The 22,950-nt window shown below is 46.3% G+C and overlaps 1 protein-coding gene across 2 annotated transcripts in view; it reads right to left on the bottom strand.

Moving 5' to 3' along the window:
• Window positions 1–22,950, bottom strand: part of HYDIN (HYDIN, axonemal central pair apparatus protein) — a 383,645-nt gene that overhangs the window by 259,779 nt on the left and 100,916 nt on the right. For both annotated transcript variants that reach the window (XM_019535579.1, XM_019535580.1), the window contains exon 9: window positions 5,723–5,822. In XM_019535579.1, the coding sequence (XP_019391124.1) occupies window positions 5,723–5,822 (100 nt within the window). The remainder of the gene's footprint in view (window positions 1–5,722; window positions 5,823–22,950) is intronic.

Below are 22,950 nucleotides of genomic sequence, written 5' to 3'. Positions count from 1 at the left end.
TTTATTCTTTTATTCTCTCCATCTCAGAAGTTTCCTGAAGCCCCAGGAAATTATTTATTTTATTCCTTCTATTTTGAAACTCACATAAAGCTGGCCTTCCCCCTCAGATGAGAAAGATAGTCATGTTCAGAATCTCTAGGCACTGCCTCTCATCATGTCTACCTCCAGTGGGACATGGGAAGAGAACAACGAAAGACCCATTCTTCCTCTTTCCAAGGAGCTGAGAGTTTTCAGGAGCTCCAATGTTCTAGCCTCCAATGATGAAATCAGAAACCTGAACCTGGATACTGTCCTTAACAGTGAACTGTACTATGGCTATTGGGACTAGTTAGGTATGTTGTGTAGACATGCAATGTGATAAATGTAATATTTATGGTAGCCTTACATAAAAAATTCTGAACCAGAGTACTGCATTACCCTGGGGTGCCTTGAGATCCTGTCAAGGATGCCATGGGGTGCCACACCATCCTAGCACTATTAAGCACAATGTTAGCAAACATAAGTCACAAGATAAACTTGAGATTTCAAATAGGAATCCATACTGTCAAAAACTTTCTGCCCTGCTGTGGTCTTTCTGAGTTCTATGCACCAGAAGAATTGCTCTATAATTTTTCTATAGTCAAAAGCAAGTGAAAACTAAGAGATGGTATTTTCTGACACATGCCTTGAGTCTATCAAGGGGTTCCTTGACTCTAAAAAGGTTGAGAGCCACTGTCACGTCCTTGCTTTTACATGCTTAAACTTCATAATAAATAATGTGATACACAAAGATCTCATGGTCACTTAATAACTTTCACTGTTTTTTTAAAATAAAGGTTTATAGAATCTGTTGTGGTTTGTGGTGTCCCTACCCCACTTTTTTTAACTACTGTGGCCACAAATAAAAGTCCACTTTACAATTTAAGAAAATAGGTTAGACAAGTCATGGGATCATGAAGTTAAAAAAGTGAGTATTATTAGACTTGGGAATCTATAAAAGCTTTTTCTTCTCTAGAACTAAGGATTTAGAGTCCAAATCTATAAGGGCTCCTATGGTAGTGCTTTACAACAGAAATTGGTCATAACCCTAATATAGAGAGGTTACTGCATTTTGTTAATACCTGCCTCCCTAGGTACAGAATTCTGAAACGTGCTGTGTGGAGCTGCTGGGAAAGTAAGCAAAACAGTTTCCATGTTTATCCAGAAAAATCTAAAAAAGAATGTGGATTATAGTGTTTCCAGCCTTTTCATGTTTGCTTACTACAAACATTGATGAAGCTTTACTTGTATGAATATCTAGATTATTCTTAGTTCAAATATTTGCTGGAAGCCAACTTCAAGTCATCTACCTACTAGTCTGTAAAATTTACAAGTTAAACTCTTTGTTTATAAGTTCAGTAAGTCAACAGATCCAGAGACATTAATTAGTAATTAACTAAGGCACCTGCAACTATTGGCCTCCTGCACTCATTCATGTGGATGCAGGAATCAGGGCTGAGTGTAGCAAGAGATGCAATTACTCATAGCAAGCAAATGGCAAGCAACTGTGAATTATGCACTGAAGAAATTTATGGATATATATAATACAAAGAGCAGGAAAAAGAAACTATTGTTATTGTGGATTTTTTCAGGTAAACAGTTGTGCCACAAAAAAGATTAAGTTAGTTGCTTGAGGTCACACAGGGAGTCTGCAAAGATCTGCTGGATTCCACCCTGCAGCCTTACCCACAAGACTTCTCCTTTTGTTAACTACAAACTATTTATCCAGATGTAGATCTGTGAGTATTCTGGTTAGTCTATCTAAAAGGATTCTTCTTGTATATAACTGGTAGGGCTGTGCAAAGCTTCAGTAGCCAATTCATTAGGAGGAGATTTGGCTCAATTTAGTGGCTGAATCTCCAAATCAGAAATCTAACTGGGAGACCCATTAAAAGGTCCAAATCAAATCAGCAGCGTCTGAATCAATTCAGAGAGATTCGGAAGGCTTGCGGCAAACAGAAACTGAGAAGAGGGATGGGAATGGGGTGATCTTCCATATGTGGAAAGGGCTGGGGGTGGGGGGGAACTGCTCTGATATTGACATCTGTAGCTGGCCAGTGACTGTGATCTTTCTCTGAGTTGTCTTCCAATCACAGTGCTCTGGGGTAGGGACAAGAAAACAACGTATAAAGTGGTGTGTGAAGTGATCTGTGCCTTTTGTGAGCTGTTGGAGAAGTGGTGTCTGAAAGTCTTAGTCTCTTGCTAGGTAGTCTCTCTTCATGTAAATTGTATTCAATCCTTTTCTACTTATCCTTGCCTACAATCCCTATTGTTATCTTTATCCATTGCTTTCAACTTCTTTTTCCCCCAAATCATCTTATTTGTTCTTGTTAATCTGTCTTCTTTCCCACCCACAAAAAGAAATCTGTATTTTCCCTGACAGTGTTATCACAGCACAATAAAGCACAACAAGTATTACATACACACACATTTTGCAGCACACCAAACATTATGAAATGTGCTGGAAAGGCAGGTACCAGGTCTTCCGGCAAGAGAGGGAGAGGAGGCAGAGGGAGAGCTGGAAGTTCCCCCCACCCCAAACACAGATGCACCCTTTTTCCTGGCAGCAATGAGTATTCTGGGGCTAGTGGGAAGCAAGGAAGTGGTAGCACTGCCCGTCCCTGCACCACCCAAAAAGAAGTCCCTGCATTCCCAAGACGAGTGAGGTCACCCAAAGCATTGGGCAGATGCTTGCTCCAAATAGCCGGCCCTTCTCCTTTGTTGAGCATCCAGGGTTCAGGCAGTTCATGGCACTTGTGGCCCCATTGTACCAAGTGCCTGCACAAACCACCTTTAGCAGGATGGTGGTGCCTTCCCTGTATGAGGCAGGCAGGGAACACTTGAGGGAGAAGCTGCGGAAGACAGGTCCACAGACAGCCTTGCACTTCACCTCAGACATCTGGAGTAGCCAGGATGGAGATCGTGCCTACCTCTCCCTCACAGGGCACTGGTTAGATCAGTCAGGGCATCGGTGGGCTCTCCTTTAAGTGAAGGCAATGGATGAGTCCCACATGGCAAGGGAGATCATGATGGCCATGAACCTCATGGTGCAGGGGTGTCTCATTGGGCAGGATAAGCTCAGCCACAGGTTCATGGTCACTGACAACAAGGTCAATATGGTGAAGGTGGTGCTGGCATCAGCTGTGTGGCACACAAGTTCCATCTCATAGTCAGGGATGCCTTGGAAGGGGACAGGGCTCCCAGTTATGGTGCCGTCACTACCAGCCAGCTCATTTTGAAATGCAGAAAGGCTGTGGGCTACTTCCACCAGACCATGAAGGGGGGCAAGATGCTGCAGGACAACCAGGCAGAGCTGAGCATCCTGTAGCACAAAATCATGCAGGATGTGGAGATTTGGTGGAACTCCACATACCTGATGCTGGAAAGGCTGGTTGAGCAACAGAAGGCCGTCCATGAGATGGCTTTTCCTGGGGAGACTGGGTTCAGTGGTCGCCTTAATAAAACAGGGTGGGATACTGTGACAGGAGTATCTCTACTGGAGCCCTTCTATTGGTGACTCCACCCTTCTGTTATGGGTCAACCGCCTGCTTACTCACCTGCCATACCTTGATCTTAATTGATTAATTGACTGATGTAATTAGCAGGAGGCTTCCCACTGTATGTGCCCCAGTGCCAGGGGGTGCTATCTGCAGCTCCTTTTCCACCCCTACACCACACAGATGGTACTGATGTAGTTTTTGACCTGGGCTCCGTTGTGACTTGGCCCTCTCCTTTACCTCCTTGGGGCTTCTCGCTGCCCCACCCCCCTTGCTCTGGGCCTTCTCACTGCCCCCTTGTTCTGGCGCTGGGGCCAATGCACCCCAAATGCTGTACCCTCTCTAGCATCAGGGTCCCCATGCTACTGTGGAGTCCCTATGAGGCCTCCTCCAACCCCTAATAGCCTCACCTGGTCCTCCAGTCAAAACAGCAAACACAAAAACACAAAGCCCCCGGGCTATAACATAAAAACTAAACCATCCAGCCAAACAACATTCAATCCCTCCTGAGAAATACTCCAACCCATAGCAGCGATCAGGGGATGCTCATGAAGTCGGGCTTCTTCCCTCTGTCTGCACTGGCCAAGCTCCCCACCCTTGGCCACCAGAGGGGAACTGCCCTCCTAGCCTCACGCCTGGGGCTTAAGAAGGGCTAAGCCCTGCCCCTTCCTGTCAGCTGGCTCCACCGGTTGCCCTAGCAACCAGCACCTGTGATTCTGGCTGCCCTGGTGATTGGCAGCTGAGCCTCCCCCTTCTTGCCACTAAGGGGTCTCTCCTGAGCTGTTTTCTGCTCTCAGGTGCAGGGCACCTGAGTGCTCTGCAACAGGTACTATCTTGCAGATTTTGGTGGTTCTCAAGCCATTCCTTGAGGCCACAGGGGGGCTCAATGCTGGCGATATCCTCCTGAGCCAGGTGATCCCTATAGTGAAGGAGCTTGAGAAAATGACATGGAGAAGTTCCAGGGGATCGATGTTTCTGGCTGGGGCAAGCCGCTTTCACCAGAGGTGCAGACACTGGTGAAGCAGCTGAAGGAGGGCATCAAAAAATGGCTGGATCCATTATAGTCCAGTATGATCCACGTTCTGGTGGGCATGTTTGACCTGAGGGTGAAGGGGAGTGTCTGCAGTAGCAAAACCCTCAATCACTGGACAGAGGTGATTGAACAGAGTCAGGGAGGCAGAAGGGCACAAGCAGGGGGAAGAGAAAGAGAGGAATCCACTTTTCTGTGCCAGTACTCCAACCACAAGCCAATCTCCTCCACCATAGCTGCTGCTAATGTGGGCCAACAGCATGGCTTCAGTGTTGGGGTCCTGAGGCACCAGACCCCACAATCAGGCAGGTAGTGTGAAGGCCTCAGTGGCTACATATCTCACTGAGGACGTGGAGATGCTGCACTGCAACCCCTTGACCTATTGGGCAACCTGCAGCCAGGTCTGGCAGGATCTGGCAATGGTTGCCTGGGAACACCTGTCCTATTCACTGACCACTGTTCCAAGCGAGAGGATGTTCAGCATTGCTGGTGATGTTGTGACACTCCACCACATCTCTTTGGATCCTGGCTTTGTGGAGCAGCTGGTGTTCCTGAAGGTGAACGTCCTGCTGCTGGATTTCACCAAGATCCACATGCAGATGGAGTGCCACCCTCCTCACTCTGCACCTATTTCATTTTTTAATTTGCTTTCAGAGCCTTGAGGTGCACTTTCACAGAAACCCCTGCACCACTCTGCCTGAAACCTGACAGGCCTCATGCCCACATGAGGGGCTACCATCCCAGCTGTTTTCATCCCGCTCTGCCTTAACACACACAAGTGTTACGAGTTTTGCTTTCAGCAGTTTGAGGCATACTTGCACAGACACCCCTGTACCTATCTCCTTGAAGCTTGGCAGGGTTCACGCCCTCAGAAGGGGCTACCATCCCTGCTTTTTTTCATCCACATCTGCAAAAAAATGACAAAGTTATAGGTATTTATGTGATTCCTTGTTATAGTCCATGGTCAAATCTTCAAATCGGTGCCGAATCTCTGAATCAGAATCAGCCAAATCGAATTGGGACAGTGATTCGAACCACTGAATCAAATCGCTGTCCCTCTGAATCAGCTGAATCCAAATACGAAGTGAATACTTTTTGCTTCGCACAGGCCTAATAACTGGGTGCCTTGTACTGGGGGGTATTCCTTTTCCTTACTGTGCAAGTAGGAATGCTGTACCTGAGATATCACAGTAGACTGTTTGCTGATAGACTCTGGCTTCTCGTGGTTTAAAAATCACATTAATTTCAGCTGTAGAATTAGGCCAAACATCTCCTTCCTAAAACAAATGAAAGACATAAACAGTTATTGTAGCATTTAAATTACCTTAGAACAGTAGGATCTTATTTCTGTGTTCACAAAATTGAATATAAAACCAGAGACAGATGCAAAATCTGCATGTACAAATCCTGAAGCCTGTTTGAGGCCAAGCAAAGATCTCTGTGCCTTACCTTACATTAGGTAACTTGGCTGTGAACATGCATTTTATCAGAGAGTCTGATCAGCAATCTAGTATATGTTTTCCAGCTCCCACTACTATGGTCCTAATTTAGGGCACTTAACACATTCCAGGAACACCATTTATACCTAAGGATAAGCATATCAACAAAAATGTCTTCCTACTAATGGCTGCTGTTACTATTACAGTCGTCTTTTTTGGCCTGAATGGCTAGCTAACAATTTGGGGTCATGAGATGTTTTAGTTAAGAGGAAAACCTGATGATGGAATCATATCTTTTATACAAAGCTGTTATAGAGAATTTACTGAGTTATTTCTTTAAGCATAGGAGATGGTTTCTTCACTCACAGTTCCAAGCTTCTTTCAGCATCACTCAGCCAAGAAAGACAGTGTAGGAGCTTTTACTCAGGGCCAAGCTACAAGGCCTTCTGTAACTGTCTCTGACATTCCTCTCTGGGTGTGTCTAGTCTACACATGCCCCTAACTGCATGGTTGTTACTGTGCAGTCATTTCGTACTTACATTAGCTCCAGGTCTAAAGAAGTTTAACCCAACCCACAACATTACAAATTGTTGTGCATGTATTTGTTGACATAAATGGATGCAACGTTTAGCATTGGGCACCACAATAAAAAAAATCTCTGAAAACTGAAAGTTCTCAGTTATAGAGGGAGAAAGAGAGAATTGAAATATTTTTATTAGCAAACTTTGGCCTAATACTGGGTAGTTCAAGACTTTAAGTAGAACAGGAAGGCCTCAAACACTGTTGAAGCCCCAAGCACTCCTGCAGTATAAATTTTAAATAATCAGAAAAATTCCCATGAACTTAAATGGGAGAGCACTCAGCATCTCACAGAATTGCCCTTGTAGAAATTAAAGAAATATGACATGGTGAGTTATTAGGCTGCAGTTTCAAATGATTCCCTGAAGCATACCATGCTTTTAGCCTGGTTAGAAGTGAACAGATTGGAAAGAGCAAAGAACAGAATATGGATAAAGTCATTTCAAGTGCAGAAACAAAATTAAGAAAAATGGAATAACACAAAGCCACTTGGATTCATTTATAAACCTACTGCAAATATCAGCTTAATCAAGTGTACTTCCCAATGCAGGTTTCTACCCAGCAAAATTAATAGCATGAAACATTATTAGATCTCCACACTGCTGCCTGATGCTGCATGTTAGAAATATTTAAGAGACCAGCATTGGAAACCCGTCAGCATTTCATTCCATTATAAAGCCACTGGGCTCAATTTTGATATCACACTCGTTCAACAACTTCCATGGAATTACCTTTGGTTTCTATACATTTAACTAAAAGCTTTTCCACTGTCACTAAATAAAACAAGACTCAGGCCACGGTCTTTGAGAGTTTACTGTATCTCAGGAGTTCAAAGCAGAGACAAATGATAGATTTCCCTGGTTTAGTTAATTAAAGTCTAATAATTCATGAGTGGTCTTCATTCTACTCCTCATCCAGTTTAATATTATTAATTCTATCATTTCATATCTCAGCAATCTATTTTCAGACAAGGTGTGTGTATACACAATTAATTTTATTTCCCCACACTGTCTACTGTGCAGATGTACATCTTAGCTATCTGGCACTGTATAGGCTAAGTGGACCACTAGTAACTCTATCCTGGTCTGGTTGCTGTGATCCTCAGAGAAGAAAGCTACAGAGACTATTCATTCCCTGAGGAGCACAAGGAGTACTCTGCATTGCTGGCTATCAGCACATCAGTTGAATAAGAACTCAGACACTGATGCTTTCAGAGAGAATCACCAGAACCTTGTTTGGCCTGAGGCACCGTAGTTATGATAGAGGTCTTACGGCTGTATAGGGAAAATAGGAGGAAAATAGGATGGCTTCAGGTTTACAATAAGACTGGGGAGAGAGGGTGCGTGGGGGGTGGGGGGGATGTTCCTTAGGAAGGAATAAAGCCAAGTATGGTTGGAAGATGAAAGTGGCCTTATTTTAAAATTGAAATCCTAAGGAACCCATGATAAACTGGCACAGCAATAACCTAGGATTATATATTCCAGTGATCACAGGCAGTCATGTCTGGACCTGTGTAAACCCATGCTATTTTGGGGCTTCACAAAGGCAGGCATGACACAGCTGTGGACATCCAACAAGGTAGCCGCCAGACACCAGAAAGGTTAATTCACAGCAAATGTCCCTGGCTCAGCAGGAAACATCACCACAACATTGTCTCTGGGAGTCCAAAACAAACTAAATGCTGAGTCTGTCAAACTCTGAGCTTCTTATCCCTGTCAGACCAGAGTTCTTCCAATCAGGCAGTTGGTTTCTTTCCTGGAACCAAGGGCTGTCCCACAGTCCCCCAACCTCTGGTGAATGGCCTGCTTTTCTTCTGGAAGCCCAGCTCCGGTTTACATTCCAGGACTAACAATTTACTTCAGGGCAGGCATTTTCCCTCCTCTGGAGGGGAGTACGGTGGCTCCCTCTTCTTTCAGGGACAAGTTCATCCCAGTGCAGCAGGCTTTATAAATGCTAAAAAAGGAGTTATGTTGGTGACACTTAGTTTTTTAAACCAACCTTCCCAAATCTGGCAATATTCTTTTCAGTTCCATATGGTATGCTGAGCAGTAGTGGAGGCATACACTACCACAGAACACATGCCTTCACCATAGAAATTAAACACATTCTGAGCTACCCATTATCATAAAACCAAAACCATCAGGCCCAGCCCAATCTCACACTATGATTCCAAGGATTCCACTGATTTCAGTAGGGTTAGTTCTAATTCGCACTCCTGGGACATCCAAATCTGGCTGGAACAGTTAGGGATCAGTCTTTCTTTCATTCAGGACAGTGGCAGAACTCCCCAGAATTTTAATGGTACAGGGTCAGACTCTTTGACTGACTACACAATAAAGTGCCTTATTGCTGTCTATTTAGATCATGAACCACTTGTACGTACTGGTCTATTTATCTGCTCCACTCACAAGCACATGGGCCTTAAAACCTACCCTCAGGACAGTTTGCACATTACTCAAAGGCTGACAGGTATAATACATCTCAATGAAAGAAAGTGCAATGTAACTGTAACAGGTTGCTTTCCCCAGCGCCATTTTCCCTGTTATCTGCACCCTATATGGGGCACCCTTAGAGTCCTCTTTAAGGTTTCTTGTGTCCCGTTCTTTACTCACCTGCCATGTCTTGATCAGAATTATTATGTTGATGTTCTTGAAAGCGGGAGACTGCCTATTGTATTTCATATGTCAGGGTCTTTCGCCTCCATAGGCCTTAACCCCGGTCTTTCTCTAGCTAGGCCTCCCCGTCTAAACCCACCAAACAGGGTTTGACTCTGAGGCTCTAGCCTTCTTTCGTGCTACAGTCTAAAGCATGGTCTCCCTAGCCTAAAAGTCTAGCCACCAGCCCTACAGCCAGGGTGGTGCAAGTTCAAGACCATGGGATGGACTTGCTTAGTCCCATCAAAAAAAAAATTAGAATGACACATCAAGTGTACCAGGCTACCCTGGCCTTTTAAGGTTGTGCCTTCTGGTGCTGTCAGTGCACCCCAAAATCCTGTACCCCCTATGGTGCCAGTACCTATATACCCCAAAAAGCCACAGCCTCACTGGCACCAGGGTCCTCACTGTGGTGGGCCCCCAAATGAGGCCTCCTCCCCCTAATACCCTCACCCAAACCACTGGGTATTCAATAACCAAAAGAAATATGGACAGTCCCATCCATGGGCAATAACGGCCACTAATAAAAAAAAATGTGCTCAGACAGCTGTATATCAGCTTACATTTACACTGGGTTCCTGCTTTGGCTCCCCACCATTGGCTTCTGGGGCAGCTGCCATCTCTCAGGGCTTCCGTAGTCCCTTCTTCCAGCCTTTGGACTGCTCACCAAGCCTCTCATGGAGCTCTGGGATGCACTCCTTCCCCTTCGGCTACCAGCCCTCACTGCTGTTCTCCCCAGGGTTTTTTATAGTCCTGACCTGCCCCTGCTGGTCAGCTGACTAGCTGGCCAGGCTCAGTATTTAACCCTCTCCTTACCAGCATTCCATGCCAGAAAGTTCTGTCCTTAAAGGGGCTGATCCGTCTTCTAGTGACAAGGTTAGGGTTCCCTGTTCCACAACCCCCTCTCTTCTCCGTCGTCTGGGGTCTTTCTGAACCCTAGACCTGCCGTCTAGTAACAGGGCTAGGGTTCCCCGTTACAGTAACACATAGGCAAAAACAAATGTATATAGAAAAGAAAGAAAATTAAAAAGAATTATTGCCCTGATGAATATGTATCTGCTAACAACAGTATGATTTTCTAGTCGAGTGGGTTTAGCTGACTTTGGGTTTTGACGAACTCCAAGGCTAGCAGATCTGTGACAGAATCATGACTGACATTGGGCTCTTACCATCAGGAGTGCAGTAATGGCAATACGTCACAGAGGCGAGGATAGGCAGACAGACTTGATAGGATGTGTGGATCTACATATGGGACACGATGCCAAGAGCCAGAGACAGACATATTAAATAGCCCAGAGTCAGCATTGGTCTCTGCAACTGTTCGGTCTTGTTATTAGTTACCCCCCCAAATGACTGCATTTTATTTCCCCACTGTTAAAGATTTGGGCATATATAGTGACTGGTATGGGAAACTGTAAACTATATTATCTGTCTCCTAAAATAATGCAGTCAAGATAGATACACGCAAGTTATGGTGGCCATCTTAGCCTCACACTTTGGGCACTTGAATTCTTAACCCAATATGTGCAGTAATAGTTCTGCCCATGAATACCAATAAAAACCCAATGCATCTATGGAATGAATGTAGGAACTAACACAAAAGGCTTATAAAAATAGCACCTTTCACCCAAAGATTTCAAAGAACCTCATGAAAACTAGTGAGTTCTGTTTTACAATCCTAATATGAGGAAAATAAAAAGTCTTCACTGCTTTACAATGTACAGAAACTGAGGCCCAGCAGCATTCTTGACTAACATCACCTGGCAAATTAGTGGGCACGTTGGGAATCTATCCCAGTCCCCATTACTGTAGTATCTGAACACCTCACAAGTTTTAACACATTCATCCTCACCACACCGCATAAGGCAGGGCAATGCTACTCCCTTACTGCAGAGCACAGTGATGAGACACACAGGGTCCATCTACATGTGCATTAATGTGCCACAGTTAGTGTGCATTAAGTTCAGTACCCATAATAACAGGTACAAAATGTGCACTAACCAGCACTACTGTACAACAGCCCAGGCACACACTTTTTTAGTGATGCTAATGTGTAGTAGACTAATTCTATTGTGCACTAGCAGAATAGCACAGCTTTTCCCATGACATGCTAATACACAGTAGAATTAGTCTACTGCACATTTAGCATCCCATGTAGACTCACCCAGAAAGATTAATGGCCAGGTATTTTAAGGTGCTTAGACACCTAACTTCATTGCAGCCAATAGGAGCTAAATCATAAAACTGTAGAAAATTAGAGTTGGAAGGAACATCAGAAGGTGATCTAATACAACCGCCTTCTCAGAGCAGAACCATCCCCAACTAAATCATCCCAGCTAAGGCTTTGTCTACCTGGGTTTTAAAAACCTCCAAAGATGGAGAGTCCACAACCTTTCTGGCTAACCTGTTCCAGTGTATTACTACCCTCCTTGTGAGAAAGTTTTTCCTAATATCTAACCAAACTTCCCTTGCTGTAACTGAAGACCATTGCTCCTTGTTCTGTTGTTTTTGATTCTGGAGGCAGCTGAGACTATTGAGGCCTGAGCAGCAAGAAGCCAGCAGCCCTGGAGCCTTTGTTGTATCTCCTGGGCTGTGCATGATGCTGGCTGGCAAAAGGGGGGTGTTGGCGGCCACCTATGGCCTCTTCTTGCAGGGCACAGGCCCGTCTGTGAAGGGGTTGAATTTTTTTTTTTTTTTTTTTTTAAGTGTGGGCCACAGGTGGGCAATTCTATGGATGCGACTGTGGTGAAGAGAAAGGCAGTATGGGAGAAAGCATGCCATTTGCCTACTTGTGTGGCATAAGGGACGGTGTCCTGACTCTGGGGCCACAGAGGTACAAGTTGGTGTCTGGGTGTGTGCCTGTGAGCTTGTGTCCAGAATTTTGTTTTTTGCACCACGACACATGGAAGCTACCATGGTCCCCAGGACCAAACGGAGTAGTGGCAAGGCTCCAGGGAAGAAAGTTGAGGCCTCAGCATGGCATGCCGAACCCCCTTTGGGGTTCGGCATGCCACGCTGAGGCCCAGATTTTGGCCCTTGCTTCAATTGGAGTACTCGAAGTGTGTGTGAGAAAGGGGAAGTTGTGGGGGCCAAAATGGGTTTTCTTGGTCGTTTTTGATTCTGGGGGCAGCTGAGACTATTGAGGCCCAAGCAGCAAGAAGCCAGCAGCCCTGGGGCCTTTGTTGCATCTCCTGGGCTATGCATGATGCTGGCTGGCAAAAGGAGAATGTTGGTAGCCACCTATGGCCTCTTCTGGCAGGGCACAGGCTATGCACACTTGCGGGAGAACAATCAGCATGGATTCACCAGAGACAAGTCATGTCTGACCAACCTGATTGCCTTCTGTGATGAGATGACTGGCTCTGTGGATGCAGGGAGACCAGTGTATGTGGTATACCTTGATTCTAGTAAGGGTTTTAACATGGTCTCCCACAACATTCTCATAAGCAACCTAAGGAAGTCATCCAGTTTTCAAGGATAATGGTCAGTGGCTCTGCAGTTACATCAGCCAGCTCCTATAGTACCCTCAGATGCATTGCACCTGGCTCCATGGACGTGTACATGTCCAGCTACTCTGTATAGGCCCTGACCTGTTCTTTCATCACTGTTGGCTGCTCACCTTCTCCCCAAACTGTGCTGCCAAGTGCTCTGGGAGCTAACCTTGCCTGTGAAGACTGAGGTGAAAAAGGTATCGAGTACTTCAGCCTTTTCTGCATCATCTGTCACTAGGGACCCACACTTTCCCTGATTTTCTTCTTGTTACTGAAGTAATTGCAGAAACCCTTCTTGTTCCCCTTCACATCCCTTGCTAGCTGTAACTTCTTATAAGCCTGTTGTTAATGGCTTCTTTGATGATTTTTTGCAAGATCTTTCCAGGGATTGGGGTCAAACTGATTGGCTTGTAGTTCCTTGGGTCTTCCTTCCTCCCTTTCTTGAAGATGGGCACCACATTGGCCCACTTCAATCTTCAGGCACCTCACTCAAGCACCACGAGTTCTCAAATATCCTTGCCATTGGCCACGTTATGATGTCAGCCAGTTCCTTTAGCAGTTCTGGGTTCATTTTGTCTGGGCTGGCTGACTTGTAGATTCCCAGCCTCTCAAAGTGTTTCCTCACAAGATCAGTGCCAATGATGGGCGTATGTTCACCCTTCCCCTGGTGATCTTGCATCTAGTCAGACAGGGCGATCCCAATGGACTGATGGAAGACCAATGCAAAGTAGTCATTAAGGAGATTTGGCTTTTTCCTGGATGTTGGTTTGAAGAAAAGTTAAACACCTTAATATATTTTAAAATCTGACCCTAACAGCCATTCCTTGGGCCATGCACATAGTCTGTGGTAGAGTCTGTGCAATGGAACCCAGGGTCCTGGCTTGTAGCACCAACAAACCAGATTCCCTAGTTGTTCTAACAGAAGACTGTGAGCATCAGCTCTTCTGGAGTGCAGAGGCAGGGTGGGTCCCAGAAGAGGAATGTAGAGATAGACTGCTGGGATTTCTGAATATAGGTCAGCTGGCTGGGAGGAACGGAAAGTCTGCCAGACATTTCCTGGGTTAACAGTCTTTTTCAGATATCCTAGTCAATTGTACTGAAACAACAATTTTTCCCTTTTCTGATGGAAAAGCAAAGCAGGAGAGGAATTTTCAGAAAAAAGAAGGAGCAGGTATAGGAGAAAGTGGTTTATCACCTGCACAGAAGTCTATTCTCAAACAGATCTTTTGATTATGAAATAGGTAAGTCTGAAAGCACGTGTCATCAGAGACCATCTGAAATGCACACTCACTATTATATTTCCCTGATGGAAATTCTAGACCTTTCAAAACACAAAAACCTCCAGATGCCTGGAAATGATCAGTAAAAGGATCTAGCCACTTTCTAACTGCCATATAACCTTTTGCCATTCACTCTTAGCCACACACAACTTTAGACTGTTGCTCTTTGTTAAACCTAGTTTTATACCATTTTCCTGCTCTATCTCCTTTTGGCAGTTCTTTACATACTTGCTATTACTGTATTCTATAACTTCCTAAGCTCCCAAATGCCTTATCTGATTGTACTAGGTCCTAGTCCCCAACACTCCTTTGTTCAGGATGACTTTGCTCTATTAACACCTGCTCTCTACAACCTTCACAGTGCCCAAATTATAATCCAGATCATCAGAGTCTGTCATCTTAGCTTTATCAACAAGTTTCCTCAGTGACACCTTATCAAATGTTTTTCTACCTATTTGCTTATGAAGGAGGAAGGGAAGGCTGACAGGGCATTTTCTCTGAGGTTTCTGGGACTCTGGAAGTTGCTGTCCATCTTGGTCCAGAATGGCAGATTGACCTTCCAGATATGTTGCAAAACATCTCCATTTGTGATGGTCTGGGAGAGAGCTGATAATTTCCTTCTCAGAAAGATATAAATGTGAAAATGAGTCTCTGGATGTGTCTGACTAGCACAGTTCCTTTTGGAAGGTCTATTTTAATGCCACTAGGAGTAAAGGGTGCTTGTACATGTGATACAATTAACATGCACGTGACAAAAATGTCACTGTGTGACTTAAGGATGTCACAGTGTACATGTGCAAGAGCCTGGGAGTTTTAAAATCAGTTTGCATCGCTGCAAACTCCCTATGTAGCTTAGTTTGCAAATTGCAACAATGCAGCTGTTAGCTCGGCCCCCAGCCATGGCAGAGGCAGGCAAGCTCTGTAGAAAAAAAGGATTAGACCCCTCACTGCTTCTGTCTTCAGCAGTGGCTGTGCCAGTGGGTGGCAGGATGCCTGGGGCTGCCCAGGAATGGTCTGGCTTGCCCCTGGGGCAGTACGGAAAAGTGGCTGGGTTTGCTGGCAGCTGGAGAAGGTGGTAAGGATGGTGCATAGCATGCTGGAAGTCCGGGTAGGCTGCTAATTGGCTAGGCAAGTTGGAAGTACCCGATCTAATACTTCCCCTAGCCTGCCTGGGCTTCCAGCGCTCCATGCACTGTTCCCCAATCCCGCCACCTTCTCCGGCTGCCAGCATACCCAGCCACCCTCCTGCCACCTCTCTGTGCTGCCCGAGGGGCAAGACGAGTGTGCTGGCAGCTGGAGAAGGTGGTGGGGACAGTGCACGAGGAGCTGGGAGCCCAAGCAAGGTCATGGAATCACTGGATCGGGTGCCTCCAAGCTGGGGCAGCACCCAGCCAGCTAGAAGCCTACCTGGGCAGACTTGTGCCCCGTGCACTGTCCCCGTTGCCTTTTCCAGCCACCAACAAACCCAAATGCCTTTCTGCAGCCTTCCCGCATTGTTCTCAGGTGGCCCAAGGCATCCTGCTGGTCACAGGGACCTGCTGAAGACAGAAGCAGCAAGGGGCCCAATCCTTTTTTTTTCTGGCAGAGCCTGCCTGCCTCTCCCTTGGCTGGGGGGCAACCTGCTGGTAGGCTGAGCAGCCCCTGAGCTGCGGAGGGCCCTGGTCCATCCCTGTGCAGCGATGGCACCCCCAGGGCCACACAGGTGCTTCTAATGGGCTGAGTGCTGCTATAGCTTGAGGTTGAGGAACAGTTGGATTGGGCCAGGTGCTGCCTCCAAGCTGTGGCTGTGGCTGGGCCTGACCCACTAATGGCCTGCCTGGGCAGCCCTGGGTGGTGCTGCCACTGCAGAGGGAAGGACTGGAGCTCCCTGTAGCTCAGGGGCCACTTGGCCTACCAGCAGCTTGTCCCCTGGCTGTGGGCAGGCTCTGGCTCTGGCAAAAAAAAAAAAGAAAAAAGAAAAGAAAAGGATCAGGCCCTTCATAGGAATATGACAGAAAACTTGAAATGATGGGTTTCAATTAAAAGCCCACAGGTCCAATTTAGGGGAATAAAACCCTGAGGACTAAACCTCTACCATGTGTACATGCACCCAAAGTGACTACTTTTTAGCTGCTGGGATTTCATTGTACTGAATAATTAATTTGCTAGAATGCCCAATGCCTTGGATAAGTGTCTAAGTGTCTTTTTTTTAACCCAAGGAAATCAATAAAATGAAGGTGCACACCATATTCCATGAGGCACAGTTACTTGACACACTTCCTAAAGCAATCTTGTGGCAGACCACCATGCTACCACCACAATCCTAACAGGTACCTGTGTAACATCAGAAGTAGAATCCCAAGAAGGAAATTAGGAAAGATTTTTCTAAGAGAATGGAATAAACATACTGAAAGACTTGTGATAAAGCCATCCCTTCACACACCAACATAATACCCAGGAGTAAGTAAATGTGGTGTTATTGCTGGAATGCTCCACTCACATTCCCACTCAAAACCCATCTGCCAAACTAGTTAAAAAGCCCGGTTTCTCAAGCTTCTGATATCAAATTAGTGCTCTGTAGAATTCTGTATGTTACAAAAAAAATTTCAGCAGAACTTATCAAAAAATCTGCCCTGTACTTGTTATCAGGCAGATAGTCAGTTTAATTCCAGAAGATAAGTGACAGATGGAAAACTCAAGTATGTTGGTGAGCAATCTTTCCATTCCATGAAAAAAAAGAAAGAAAGAAAGAAGAAAAAATATTTCCCAAAAGAGGCAACTTCTCAGTAATTTCCACCCCTTTTTCCATCAGTGGTACTGTACATGAGGCTATAAAAGTAGTGAAATACTGAGTTATTTCTCTTGGGAAATTAAAATAGGCTGCTGATGAGGTTCTGTACATTTCTGCTGCACCACAGAAAATAGGAACCGCTGGTTAAACGGCTACGGTTCATTACTTACCCTTTCAGGCTAGCTGCTACATGTATATAAGCTTCAGGATGTTTTTGGAAGTGGGTAGTCAGCTTGGGTAGTCATGTTCTCCTTAGAAAGACATTTAAGTCAAAGGTGAAAAACTACAAGTGACATTTATCTTAAAAGAAGTAAAAGACAGAAAACAGCAAACATGATTCTGCAGTGTTATGGGTTAAAGTCAACCAGAAACAAGACACAACTGCTGCATAATATAAAGTACTCAGGGATGCTGTGTCTCAAGACAGCACAAACATAGGTGCAATGTTTTTTACATGGCTTTGTTATATAAAAAAGTATAAAGCAATGCAATACAGAAGGGGGATGTAACAGGGGCCAAGGCCCTGTCACTCTGAGAGGTGAGAGCAGTTGGCTGTTGTAGCAGAGGAGAGCAGGCTGGCCAACAAGCCCAAGAAGGCCCTGTGTGTGGCTCGGAAGCCACATGACAGGAAGGGGTGAAGCTTTGGGGTACATAAGCCCAGTCCCTACGCTCAAGATGGCATTCTGGCCCCATGTGCTGCAGGGAGAGGAGTTCCTGGGAAAGAAGGGCCGCAGAAGATACACTGGCAGGCACCCAAGCCACCCTAGAGCTGGCATAAGAGACAGCAATGGGAAGCAGGGCTTGTAGATGACATTGACCCAGAGTGGGTGAGCCTTTTTAGTTTGCAAAGCAGCTTCATTCTTTATGCTGTAGTTAAGCTGGATACCATAGGACTGGACTGTGGCTACGTGGGAGGTGTGGAGATCATGGTGGGATGCCTGATGGAATACTCTGCAACAGGCGGCCTAGCCTGTGATCAAGGACCCAGAGGACTGAAGACAGGTCTGGAGCACAAAAGTGCAGAATAAGGCCAGGGGCCCAGAGCACAAGACAGGGCCAGAGGCCCTGAAAAATCACAAGTTTTTCAGTATGTTTATTCCATTCTCTTAGAAAAATCTTTCCTAATTGTATCTTGGGATTCTACTTCTGATGTTACACAGGTACCTGTTAGGACTGTGGTGGTAGCATGGTGGTCTATCACAAGATTGCTTTACGAAGTGTGTTGAGTAACTGCCTCATGGACTATGGTGTGCACCTTCATTTTATTGATTTCCTTAGGTTAAAAAAAAAGACACTTAACCAAGGCATTGGCATTGGGCATTCTAGCAAATTAATTATTCAATACAATGAAATCCCAGCAGCTCTCACCTCTCAAAGTGACAGAGGCCCAGAGCACATGAGTGTGAGATGGGGCTGGGACCCAGTAGCCAAGGTCCAGGACAGTGGACCCGGGCTGATAGTCACAGCCAGAATAAAAGGGCCAAGGCTGGGAAAGCTGAGGCCTGGACAAAAGTTCAACACCTGAGAGCCAAAAGCTGCACTGGGGCCATGGAGCCCCCCTACTCTAAATTAACATGGAGTAACATTTGTGAGGTATGGACATGGCCACAGGGGAGAATGGAGGTCATGAATATAGCTCATAAGCATTAGGGCTGTGGGAAGCTTCAGTCACCGATTAGATTCAGCCTGATTCAGTGGTGAAATCTCCTAATCTTAATCGAATCAGAGGACACTTTAATCTCTCCAAATAAAATCAGAACCCTCTGAATCAATTCAGAGATTCAGACATAGTCACAACTTTAAATGTTTTTTCTACATACCACTAGATAGCAGGCAGCTTGCGACTGCTGCGATGCTGGGGCACGTGGAGTGTCCCACAGAAGCACTAGGGCAGGAGAGGTGGGGGCAGGGGCACTTCCCAGTGCGCTCAGCAGCAGACCCTCAAGTGGAGCGGAAGAACTTATGGTCCATTTCCAGGTCTGCTGGGGAGCATGCAGGGGGCCCCCCCATGCCCTCCCTGGCTCGGTGCCTGATGCCTCCTGGGTCTGGGGAGGGCTCCCAGGGTTCCCCCGCAGCCAACTGCTGAGCCAGGGAGCTGTGGCGGGCGCCCCCCGCATACTCCCTGGTGGACCCTGAAGTGGACTGGCAGTACTTCCGGTCCACTTCTGGGTTCACTGCTGAACACACGAAAGGCCCCCCTGCGCTCCTGTGGGATGCTCCATCCACCCCAGCATTGCAATGTCCATAAGCTGCACTGGTATCTCAAGGTACATAGAAACATTTTTTAAAGCTGCGTCTATGTCCGAATTGCTGTGATTCTCTGAATCAGCATTGAATCTTCAGATTCGGATTCAGTCAAATCTAATTGGGCACAGTGATCCAAATCAACTAATTGAATCACTATGCCTGATTTGGGCCAAATCCAAATCAAAGAGGGCCCACTTCACACACCCCTAATAAGCAGGGATCCAAGTTTTCTGTTCACTGCAGTGAAATGTGGATTTTCCTATTTTAAGGAGAAAAATATGGATTTACCCTTTTTAAGGAGAAAAAGGCATCTTTTCTCCTTTAAAGGAGAAAAACATGAGAAACGGCAGGTTTCCCCTTGCTGACAGGCAGAGTTCCATCCTGCAAGGATGTGGGTGGAGCAGGAGGAGGGCAATCAGGCAGGGGGTGCCACGTGCATTTACATGCACACACATGCACGTGGCAACCAGGCAGCATGGAGAGCAGCTCCTGCAGCTCTCTGCAAGTTAGTTAGGGTGGAGGGGGGGAAGGCGTTGAGGCCCCATAAGTAAGGGAGGGAAGAAAGGAGTTGGTCAGGGCTGGGGCTGGGTGTGGGGTACTGCCCAGCTGAAGCAGTATGTGGGACCTGGGGGCCAGGGTGGGAATGCGTGGCCACAGGGCCCGACTGGAGAGTAGGATGGAACTGCGGAAGCTGCAAGTGGCTCATCTGTGGGGGTGATGGAGGGGCTGGCTCCCTGCCACTGTGTGAGCTCCAGGGAGGAGGCATGGGGGGCACATGCCCACCAGATTTGTGTGTGGGGCAGGAATGGATGCACACTGCCCCCTGCAGGCTTCAGGCTCCCCACTCTGCCACCCTCCTCCTGGGGGCTTCCATGGCCCACTAGGTGGGGACACTCAGTGTCACCATCATAAGACCAGCACTGCCATTGCGAGACACCCCCTGCCCACCCACCACCAGTGTGGGGCACAACTCCATGCTGCCATCCCTGCTGATGATGGGCAGGCAGGAATGTAGGTGTACAGCTTCTGGCGGTGGCACAGTCTCCACACCTGCTGGAAAACAGATCCCCCAAAGGGGAGGGCAGCATAGCAGAGAGCCTCAAGCCTGCAGCCACCAGCCCGCATCTGTCCCCGGCACAGGCCCCACTCCAACCATGCCGCCTATGGGGGAGGGGGAGCACGGCTCCACGCTCTGCCTGGTCTGAAACAACTGCTGTCTCCTATGGGCAGCAGCCAGGGCTCAGGTGCTGCTGGAGAGGCAGGGGCCTGCAAACCCAGGTCCCTGACACAGCTGGGGCCCCCCTCTGGCAGGGCTGAGTGGGGCAGAGAGTTGTGGGTAGGGAGTGAGAAGCACTGGCAGGGCCAGGGGGCTGCGGCTTGGGAGTGAGGGGCAATGTCATGGGCATGGCACCAGAATATCAGGGCTGCTCAGCACCACAAAACAGTGGTGGGGGGGACAGCTGCTGCTGGACCTGCATCTTGGTGAGCTAAGGGGTTGGAGGGGCTCTGATTTTCCATGGTAAAAAGCCCAAAATCCAACGCCAAAACTGATATTTAGAATTTGTTTTATTATAGTGATTGAGGCACTGGTAGGCTTCCAAATTGGTTTAATATTGTAAATATATCAATAAAACACCATGTTCAACTGATACCTATATATATGCAGTGGCATTTCATTTTAATTGTGGAAAAATGTGGATTTTGAGGGTTTAATGAGAGAATTTGAAAGTTTTAAACAGAGAAAACCAGGACCTCTGCTCATAAGGCAACCGGTGCCCTGAGGCACTACTAGGATCAGGACATCCACAACTCAGAGACTAAGGGGCAAGACTAGGGTCAGCTAGGTATGAGGGTATCAGCTTGCTAAAGTGAATCACAGCCACCCCGCCCAGGATGTGGTCCTGATACAGGGGAAAACAGCCTTCTAAGAATCAGAGCATGCTATATGTCCAAAAAAGGCCTTTATGTGCAAGTGTCTAGCTTCATGCCCATAGCCAGATTTTCAGAGATGCCAATTCCTACAACAATCCCTGCCAATCCCTACAGCTTTCCAGACCAGGCTCTATATCATCTAAAATGAGAAAATGCCATTTTTGAAAACATGAGCCTAACTGATGTTTTCACAAACCCTGAGTATCATGCTCTTAATCCCATCATACAGATAGGACAGAGTTAGGTAGATGCAAAGAGGTAAATTCACTTGCTCAAAGCAATAAAGAAACAAAAAAAGCTTGTAATGGAACTAAGGGGCTGCTGACTCCCAAGCACGTTCCACTAGACCAGGGTACCCCTCATCATAAAAATGGAGAGTACAAAAGCCAATATCTGAGTCTTGTCCCAAACAACTGTTGCTTCACTGAAAAGACAATCGTGACCTTGAAAGAAATAACAGATGCAAAGCCACAAGCATGATTCTACAGTGTTCATGGCTCAATGTCACTGAGACATTTGTGCGTGGGGCAGGAATGGATGCAAGCTGCCCACCTGCTGCATGGAGTACAATGCTAAGGAAGTGGTATCATGATACAACACAAAAGGGTTGCTATATGGATGAAATCCTTCCCAAAAGAGTGAACCTTCTCCTGGCAAAGACAGACTTGGTCAACAGTGGCCTCATTTTTAATGAGCATAGCTAAAGAAATCACAGTTTGGAGAGCCTCTGTAACACTAATAATTGTAATGTAGACTAGCAGGGAGAAGCAAATGTGTAACACTTGCCTCTCCCCTGCCATACTATACTACAATAATGGAGGCATTATCCAGCATGAACATAGGAGGCTGAGGAATCCATAGAAGGCAATAAGAGGACAGTGATGATTTGTCAAGGACAGTGCAATGGTAGCAAATCCCTGAGCTCCTTCTCTTTTCTGGTTTCCATTTCCAAGGAGTCAGCTCCCACATGGTCTCAATGTGACTCACAGATAATGGCACGGTACGCTTCAAAAGAAAATTGCAGTAAAAAGCGAGATCTTTGTCCTTTGGTAGCCACCTGGGCTTCCACCACAGCTGTTTCTGCTGACATATCATGTCTATTTGTAAAAATAAATTAAACCAAATTCGAGATGCACTCAGAAAGTCAGAGTTGCATAACAGTTTGTTTCCCATGGGCATGGAAAGCTGCTGAAAATGGTTATAGTCACATGTTTCAGGGGTTTATAGTCACATGTTGATTCAGAAATTATTTGCCATTTTCCTATTTTATTTTCTGTCAGATAAGTTAACCCTACATTGGCTGACACCTACAGTAGTCTGTGATAGCTGTGGCACCTGCAGACAAAAGCAGAAGTGTTGCTCACTTCAGCCAGTGCTCCATACACATAGCTTAATCAGAGGCTTTTACATCCAAAGCCATACCACCTTTCAAGAAAATGCTGTGTTCAGTCAGGGTCCCAATGCCTAGCCTAAATCAATAGTTACCAGAACAGAAGGGGAGAGAGATGCAGAGATGGGAATATAGATGACAAAGATTCAGAAAAATAGAGAGGATGGGTGAGATTGCCAGAGATTTGATACTAAATGGGAAATACAGTGATATTGGAATGGAAAAATTAAGTCAAAATAAGAATGGAATTAAAAAGAGAAGTACTAAGTTGTATGAGGAGAAATAAATTATTACATATTCCATAAACTATGAACAGGAGATTTTAGTAATGTCTACCCAGCAAACTTAACGTGCTTGGCAGCAGTACCCTTAAATAGGCCTTAAGCAATGTAGCTGTATTCACATGGCCCTTTAGGCGGGCTAATTAGGAGGTCTGTGAGAAGCAGCTAGTATTTGCTTTGGATTCTCAGAATCTGCCAGGCCAGGCCCATCCGCCACCCCTCTCCCAGCCCAGCAGTGGCTGCCCCAGCTCCTGGCACTTGTTAAAAAAAGCCCTGACTCAGCAGGTGCTGCTGGGTGGGAGACGATCCCTGCTACCCCCCCACTGCCCCATGCTGCATGGG

This window comes from Crocodylus porosus, unplaced genomic scaffold (genome assembly GCF_001723895.1).
Source record: "Crocodylus porosus isolate Cpor-Errol unplaced genomic scaffold, CroPor_comp1, whole genome shotgun sequence".
Taxonomy (NCBI): Eukaryota; Metazoa; Chordata; order Crocodylia; family Crocodylidae; genus Crocodylus; species Crocodylus porosus.
Note: the sequence above shows the minus strand (reverse complement) of the source record. Positions and strands in the feature narration are given on the sequence as shown.